This window comes from Polyodon spathula, chromosome 1 (assembly GCF_017654505.1).
Source record: "Polyodon spathula isolate WHYD16114869_AA chromosome 1, ASM1765450v1, whole genome shotgun sequence".
Classification (NCBI taxonomy): Eukaryota; Metazoa; Chordata; class Actinopteri; order Acipenseriformes; family Polyodontidae; genus Polyodon; species Polyodon spathula.
In genome coordinates this window covers 106,305,633-106,314,909 of record NC_054534.1, presented here as the reverse complement: position 1 = coordinate 106,314,909, position 9,277 = coordinate 106,305,633, and the positions used below count along the sequence as shown (strand labels likewise).

At 33.8% G+C, this 9,277-nt stretch overlaps 1 protein-coding gene across 1 annotated transcript; it reads left to right on the top strand.

Annotated features, from left to right (window-relative positions):
• Positions 1-5,901: 5,901 nt before the first annotated feature.
• On the top strand, positions 5,902-8,630 carry LOC121302653 (transcription factor LBX2-like). The gene is made up of 2 exons (XM_041232728.1): positions 5,902-6,603; positions 7,788-8,630. Exons 1-2 carry the CDS (start codon positions 6,279-6,281, stop codon positions 8,249-8,251), a joined length of 789 nt encoding a protein of 262 aa, XP_041088662.1. The 5' UTR covers positions 5,902-6,278; the 3' UTR covers positions 8,252-8,630.
• Positions 8,631-9,277: the final 647 nt, after the last annotated feature.

Sequence of the window (9,277 nt, the reverse complement as noted above, 5' to 3'; positions counted from 1 at the left end):
ATTAATTTCAATAGTTTTGATGCCAGTGGTGACTCATATTTTGAATTTAATTCATTTGTTTAATATTAAATGCATTATATTTGTTCGTCTGCAATCCCTATGACTTTATACAGAACAATAATATACCGCTAGTCTAAATCAGTATACCTTCAAAAATAGAAACAATTTTTTTTTTTTGACAGCCTCCTTTCTGTGCAAGAGAGTCTTTGCTAATTAAAGACCATATATGTGCATACAAAGCATACAACAGAAGGGGAATCCAGATATTGCAAATCAGTGTTATTAGAAAGCAGAACTTGTTATTTATTTACGGATTTATTTAACAGAGCAGAGGATACACGTGTATTTACATGATTACATCACATAGTGATAACAGCTTCGAAAATATACAGAACACAATGTGTAAAGTTAATTATATAGCCTAATTACATTACCTAACCTCCCATGAAATATTCGATTTGCATAAAGACTTGCCCTAGAAAAAACGATTTAAATATATTTCAAACTTTCTTTTTAGAATGTACAGAATATAACTGCTCGCTATACATGCACATAATGTTAATAAAACGTAGCGGCTCGCTACAAGCGCAACACATTTTGAACCGTTTTCTTTTTTTGTTTGTTTGTTTAATAAATTTGAATTGCAAATGTTTTTAAATACACACATACATAACAAAACAAAACCCAAAAACAAATACATAATAAATAAGAAATACAAGCTTAAAGGCCTGTCTTTGCAAAACGCAAAATATGTTATCGTTTGTTTTTCTCAAGATATGGGTATAGTAAACGTATAATGTATTATTTATAAAAGCGCTAAGACGAATAGTGCACGATTAAATTAACAGTTTTAATTGCGCTACATATAAAGTATGTAGTAGTAGTAGTCGTAGTACAGATGTAGTACAATCCTAACAATGCAATATACTATGTTTGTACCTTCTGTTTATGTTCGCGTCACTAAATAGACAGTTCTAAGGAGTAAAATATTTTGCACGAGGCCGTTGTTTCGCTTAGGATACGCAGTCTGACACTATTACTACTCAACCGAATAGAAATTTAAGAACATATTCATACGCACAGAAACAAAAACTAAACAAATCTAAATACCAAACGCCTCTTTTTAAAAATAAACTATTGAATAATATTTAGGTTTAATAAAAATAAATTAATAAAGAAATAAATGTAAAAAAAAATGTGTTAAGATCTCACCCTCCAAAAGGTGACAAAGCACAGTTAGTAAAGACATTGTGTTGTCAGGAAAGAAAGATTCTAACATTATATGGAGTTTTTTTTTTTTTTTTTTAAAGCCATACCAACAATGAAAGTCCCTTGTCAATTTAAATTCCAGTCAGTCAATAAAAGCCACCTGCCGATTTATTTTATAAACTGCATCGAGGTCTCCTTTGTAGTACATTCAACTCGGCCCGTCTCTATGGACCTGCTTCTGAAATCAATATTAATATATTTATTAGTGTTGTTTCTACATAATAAATAAATAAATAAATAAATAGCTAAAACAAATCTATGTTAAACTTTGATCAGGTTTCTCAGATCTGACATGGGCTCTTGTAATTGTTAGTTTATAATGTACATGTATCTTTATAAATATTCCTGTAGATGTAGATCTTGTGTCTTTTCTCGATCTCTGTCGTCCTTTTTGGTGCAATGTGATATCATGTACTTTCAAACTGATCCACCCATTAACGCCACACTCTTTAAACATTGTGTAATCTGTTAACATAATTGGTAATGATATTGAAGATTACTGCCTCTACAAAGATGAACAACAGACAAGTGTCTGTAACTATATTTCACAATTGCTGAACATTTCTTTTCATGAAACAACATGAAAACAACCCCATATATATATATATATATATATATATATATATATATATATATATATATATATATATATATATATATATTGCAAATGTTTTTAAATATACACACATACATAACAAACAAAACCCCAAAACACAATATTTATTCTTTAATAAGAAATACGGAGCAGAAAGGCCTGTCGTTTTTGCAAAATGCAAAATATGTTATCGTTTGTTTACCCATATCATCAGATATGGTATAGTAAACGTATACTGTATTATATTATAAAATATATATATATATATATATATATATATATATATATATATATATATATATATATATATATATATATATATATATATATATATCAAACAAACGAAAGAAATTTTAAAAAAATCTTTTGTAGCAAAAGTTTTGCTTTTGTGAATAAGGGGGGAAAAAGTTACAAGAAATAGATGTCTACAATGATTTATTTCAGCAATTGTTTTTTTTTTTTTTTTTTTTTTGCAAAACTCCAAAAATGCTAATTCAAAAGTATTCTAATTCTTTGACGCTAGAATCATTTGATTATTCCAATTTCAACTGTAGTTTCTATTACCATGTAGTACAAGGCTCATGGTACTGTCACATCTCTCTCTTGGTCTGGAAGAAAGAAGGTAAAATGTATATCTGCCTGACACCCACCCCCACACCCCCCTTTCAATTTCCATTCGGGGATATCAGACTCCCTGTTCCTCCCCGTGTAGTGTAATAGCATCTCATGCTGTTTAATATCCCCAGCGCTATTCGGCCCCTTTTTGTCCCTACATGAATGTCACCATATGGTATTTTTGGCAGAGTGTGCGATGTTGCTGTAAGAAGTCTATTCATCTGTAATGGGTCGTGTAAAAGGGACATCGAACATTCCAATCGATTATTAAAACACAGGGGAAATAGATCAACTCCAAACATCCGTCTCTGTGTCATAATCATATTCAAACTCGTCTGATTGCGTCATAATCATATTCAAACTCGTCTGATTGTATCATAATCATATTCAAACTCGTCTGATTGTGTCATAATCATATTCAGACTCGTCTGATTGTGTCATAATCATATTCAAACTCATCTGATTGTGTCATAATCATATTCAAACTAGTCTGAATGTGTCATAATCATATTCAAACTAGTCTGATTGTGTCATAATCATATTCAGACTCGTCTGATTGTGTCATAATCATATTCAAACTTATCTGATCTACAATTCAAATCAATCCACTCTGTTGACACATGCTACAGAATCGCAGGGGAAAACAATCTTAATTTCAAATTCTTTACAACACGTGCAGAAGAAGGGAGAATTAAATAAATGTATATTGTTAATTATTCATGCTACAAATACAACATTTATAGGTTGTCACAGAGTGATGTGAAACGCTGTGTACCAAAGGGGTTAATTTTAAAAGGAATTAACATTTTATGGAAAGTTCAATTTTGTAATTTACAAACAAATATAAATAATATCTCTTTTCTTTTTTAATGAGTGTATAAAGCTTTAAATCTACAAACTACTATATATATATATATATATATATATATATATATATATATAATATATATATATATATATATGTGGCCGAGTGACTGCAAAGTCAAATACTAAAATACTCCGTCTGGTATAGTATTTTGTACTGATGAGTTATGAATAAAAAAAAAAAAACATACTGTCATATAACAATAGAAATATGTATTTAGTTATTTTTTTAAGATTTGAACAGATTCCTTGCTTATTACAACCTAGAGCCTACAGTGCAAAATGTCATTCCAATTACTACTGTCGGTGTTTGCTATAGGGTTTGTATTCGAATGTGTTACCATTCCTCAATACAGATGATAACAAGAAAGAGTTTAAAAACCGTAACGTTGTTGCAGTAAGGGAATATCTAGTGTCCTACTACATGCACCGATAGCAAAGAAACAAGAATTGTAAATGTTGACAACAACTTCAAAGTTATATATATATATATATGAATCTGTTAATTGCAACACGATTCCTTATACTGCTTGTTTGTAATAAATGCCAATAAACCATGGACAATCAGAACAGATGAACGATTGGGCTATGTGGAGCATATATCATAATTACAGAAAACAAATATTCAAGGTAATATGTATAATGGAACAAAAAATGAATTAGCTGTATTCGAAAATACACTTTATATTCGATATATTAATATAAGCATAATAAAGCAAAGTGAACAATTATTTAACATTCAAAATAAATATTTAAATTCTAGCACGTTACTTAATCCATTAATGGATTATTACTAAAAATATATATAATGTTGTGTATGTGTGTTCTAAATAAAGAAATTGATTTATAAACGGTGGAACCTACCTGCTTGCCAGGAACCAACGTAACTTTTCCAGTCACTGATTCGCTGTCAAATAAAAGCAACGCGACAGTGCAATCTTTGAATTAAAATTTTCATCAGCAGTGTGGTAATGACAAAGAGGCTGCAGAAAACACAGCGTCCTTCGTCTATGTTTTATCTTGAAACCGGCAGATTGTGAGGGCAATAGAAAAAGGGAGGCTTTTTTCACGACGTTGCATAATTATCAGAGAGCTTTGTAGGTTATTTTACAGCGCTTAAGCTCAATGTAACTCAAAACTCCACAACATCTCCCCTTTCTCCACTAATAGTTTCCAGGCTGCCTCTTTGAGTTTTTATGGTGCATTAGGCACAAAGAAGAGGCTAATAAATTTAACGAAGCTGCAGTGGATAAAAATAAAAAAAGAAAAGCTTCATCTGTTTGAAATTGTGCCTAGCTCCCCGTTGTCCATGTTCTCCGGTGTATAAGGGGAACAAATGAAAAGTATATTTTTGTAAGACCACATCAAGGAGAGTGGAAATTACATTTTCTGTTTGAAAAATGGGTTCTCAATTGTGGAAAGCTTCATGGACACGTAAATTAAAAAGAAAATGTAGCATTGTTTAAAGAAAACATGTGGAGTGGCTATAAGAATGACAGGACTTGACCCTGAATGAATTGGGAATTTGTGTGTTTGATCCCTTTTTCTTCAGGTCTACTATGGTAATACATTTCCTACTAAACAAACTGTAGGCCAGATCTTCAACTGTGGAAAAGGTATAAATTAGATTATGGTAATGCAATAATACATTGTTATTTCTCGTGTATATAAAAAAGAAAAAAAAAGTAGATGAAAATACATTTTAAGAGACAAACAACGAAAAGAGAGCCTGATAGGAAGAGATTGAGGACAGTCCAGCCATCCCAGGACTGGACGTAGTTTGCCGATGATAACCATATTATTAACAGAACAAGTTTCCAACCTTAATAAATGCTGAATAGTAGGCTTACTGTATTATTATTATTATTATTATTTTATTATTATTATTATTATTATTATTATTATTAGTAGTAGTAGTAGTAGTAGTAGTAGTAGTAGTAGTATAGTAGTAGTAGTTGTTGTTGTTGTAGTAATAGTCATAGTAGTACGCATTAACAATGTGTTCTTCCCAATGCCATGCATACGATATGTTTCTCCCTCACTGATCATTGTAATAATCTATTTCGGCACTCAATATAAAAACCCATTATTGTATGAAAACGCTAAACTATGTAGTGTTATTCAAGATACCTCCCCTCTAATTTAAATAGATGATTTATCGACACCATCTCTCTCTCTCTCTCTCTCTCTCTCTCTCTCTCTCTCTCTCTCTCTCTCTCTCTCTCTCTCTCTCTCTCTCTCATGCCTCACGCCAGTCCATTTGGTGGAAGATTTAAAAGTTTTCTAATAAAGCCAATAGTACAGCTATTAGCACCCTGCCGTGACTAAACTCCAGGGATACATTGTCATCGGCAGGCTTTACCCCTTTATAACAAAATCTATATCATAGCACATGGTTGTCCTAATAGGAGAAGAGAATTGGAGATACCGAAAACCCTCAAGCGAGCTCTGCAAAGTTTGGTAACACGCGCAAACTCCTCCCATGCCTGTGCCCAATTAAGTAATGTGGCGTGGCCCTTTAAGACTCTCAGCCTGGGTCAGCAAGTGGCGTAGCGTTTCTCTAATTGATCTTCACCCAATCAACAATAACTCGTTAGCAAGCGCTTGCTTTTCTTGCTCCTTAAGACCTCTTATTTCGCTGTAGCAAAGCAGCCTCTGGGCAGGACCGTCACAATTCCTAAATATCTTCATGTAAAACTCCTCAGAAGACCCGTCGCACGTTTAAAGGGAATACAATTATTGTGTTTTCAATGCTTCAGCACACGCTGAAACATGATTTATTTGGAAAAGTAGTTCGAAGAAGAAGGCAGTCCTGAAGATTCGATTCTAGAGCACAAAAAGGTGGACAAAACGTGTTTGGGTAGTTTGTGGAAGACAAATATTAGTTAAAAAAAAAATATATATTGTGTTTTTTTTTTTTTTCTCTGGAACGGCGATGACCTCTACAAAGGAAATGAAGGCAGGCTCGGTTTTACAATCTAGTAGGGAAGACAGGAGACGGGGTCCCCAAGATCAGCTGCCACCCGCGGCCAATTCCAACAAGCCACTGACCCCCTTCGGTATTGAAGATATTCTTAACAAGCCCTCAATCAAGAAATCCACAGTCAGACGCTGTGCGCCGACCGTTCTGGAGAAAGTGACCGGCTCTGCAGCTCTCAGGAACGGCGTGACCACTCCTTCCTCTCCGCTGTGTGCCCTCGAGGAACTTGCCAGTAAAACTTTTAAAGGTCTGGAAGTCAATGTAATCCAAGCGGCTGAAGGTATTTTATTGTTATTTTTGCTATATCATCTGCTCTGTGCATGTTGTAGGAACTTAAAGCACGAAGTTTTGTTTCCTTTTTTTGTTTGTTTTTGCAGAAGTAATTAAACAAAGTACATACTAATATTATTTGTAGGACTTGTAATGTGTTATGAGATAATATTATGTTTACAAGAAGTACAATCGATGTGTTCATAAAGACTTTTTCTATCCACGAAGTAACTTGCACAATTTGACAGAAACATTTTGGAGCTACACACATCAAGCCAATTTACACACGATATACACAACGAACAATACATTCATACCTAAAAGCAAATATACATTAAATAAGGGGTACGCTGGGTGCCATTTATAATACACGGTTGTTTGCATTGGTGTTGATGTCTTATGATTGTAATTCGCTATGCATTTTCGATAAACAATGACCTCTTGCTGCCTGGTTGTTTTTCGCATCTTTGCATATTTACAGCTGCAACAGTTTTGATTGTTTATCGGAAATAATACATTAAAAAAAAGTCATGTATTTTGTAGAAATATTATGTGGCAGATATTAAAAACATTAAAGCTGGGTATTTGTAATTATTACACAGGCTATGTTATTATATGAGTCGATAGAGTACATATTCGCAGGTTGTCATGTGCACATTGACTCATCTAAAAAAAAAAAAAAAAAAAAAAAAAAAAAAAGGCAGTTTTAAAACACGTGTCACTGGAATATATACAACTGCCCCGTCTTATTGTTCGGTATCGTCTTTTCTTTCAGGAGAAACATTCTGATACAGTTGTCATACAACTGGCTTTACTGGCCATGTACATTTTTTGGAAATTAAATACATATATGTATAGATTTTGCTGAACAGATTTTATGAGGTCTTCACTCAATAAATATGCTCTGCAAAATCATGAGAATGACGAATTATATAGATAAAAAACGATGTTTCTAAATGCAGATGAAAACAGTTTGTTAATAATTGGAATCGCCTTGTTCAACTAATAATAATAATAATAATAATAATAATAATAATAATAATAATAATAATAATAATAATAATTGTTGTGGCTAATGATTTGTTAAATCCCATAGGATGCAGCAATAGCATTCAAAACAGATATATTTGTAGTGTATTTATTTGCTTTTTGTTTTTTATTAACTAAATGTCCTGCTGTTTGTTTATATTTAAGGTCGTGAGCACCTGAACGCATTCGGACAGAAGCAGGTCACAAAAAAGAGGCGAAAGTCTCGCACAGCCTTCACCAACCACCAGATCTACGAGCTGGAGAAAAGGTTTTTGCACCAGAAATACCTGTCGCCCGCAGACAGAGACCAGATCGCTCAGCAGCTGGGTCTTACCAATGCGCAGGTCATTACCTGGTTTCAGAACAGGCGAGCCAAACTCAAGAGGGACCTGGAGGAGATGAAAGCAGACGTTGAATCTCTAAAGAAGATCCCATCCCAGGCCCTGGATACTCTTGTGAACATGAAAGACCTCGATGAACCCCAACGCAGCTCAGAGGTAGTCTCCCCCAGCATCTCCCCATCATCACAGCGACTCGGGGTCTTTCCACAGTCACCCCAGTCATCTTCCAGGGACCAAACCACAGACGAGTTTTCAGAAGAGGACGAAGAAATCAAAGTTGACGATTAAAAAACAAAACAGAAAATTCTGCACAAACTTTTGGGAACAAGCGTCACTAAGTTAATGAACCTCGTAAATTATTAAAGGACAAACAATAAAAAATGGTTTCGACACGCTTTCGGCAACGGTAACAAAAATGCTTTAACTGAAAACCAAAATAAACCAAGGAATAAAAAAGGGAATTCGTATTTATAAATGACAGCTTTTGAAAGACAAAGCTGCAAGTGGCAAAAACAGATACTGAAAACAGCTACTGCAAAGCGTGTAGCCTATATATTTTCTTCGGTCATTTCTCTTGGGGGAAACCGTGCAATTTTATTTTTTTTTTTAATTTGGAAACTCACAAAGCCACAGACTTTAATTGTAGCTGCTATGCATGTTACAATGATAGTTGTAGGTGAATAAATTATGGGGGGGGGGGGGGGGGGGGGGGGGGGGTGTATTCGGGGCATCTACATAGTTTGTCTTTGTAAAATAATGAATTATAGTAATATGCGTTTACAGGAAAAAAAATACATGGTGTTTATAATTAAAATTTTCCTAAATGTTGAATAAAATGTTGTTTCTCTTTGGACTGGCTTCTCAAGGCAAACACCGCCCTTTAAACAAACAGTAAATAATGTAAACCAGCACATTGTCGCCACATTATGGTACATATCCATTGTGTATATATTTTGAATAAAACTGAGAGACATCTTATTATACTAGTCCTAGTGTACCTTGTTTCATTTTGAAGGAGTTGTGATTTTGCATACCCAGAGAAAGGTGTTGTGCAGCTAAAAGTTACAATGGAAAGGCAAATGTCAAGTGGCTGTATTGCAGAAACGTGGTGATTATCACTACCATCTGAAATAAATCTCAAGCAACAGTTTTTTTCAACACATGATAATTCACACCGTAATGTTTATAAGCTGGTGGTGTTTGTGCGTCTAATGTTTACAAACAGTAAACACTAAGAAGGGTGTAACATCTGTTGGATTTATATTGTACAGTGCAGGCAATCTTTCCACGCATTATTTGAGCAAGTTATTGGCA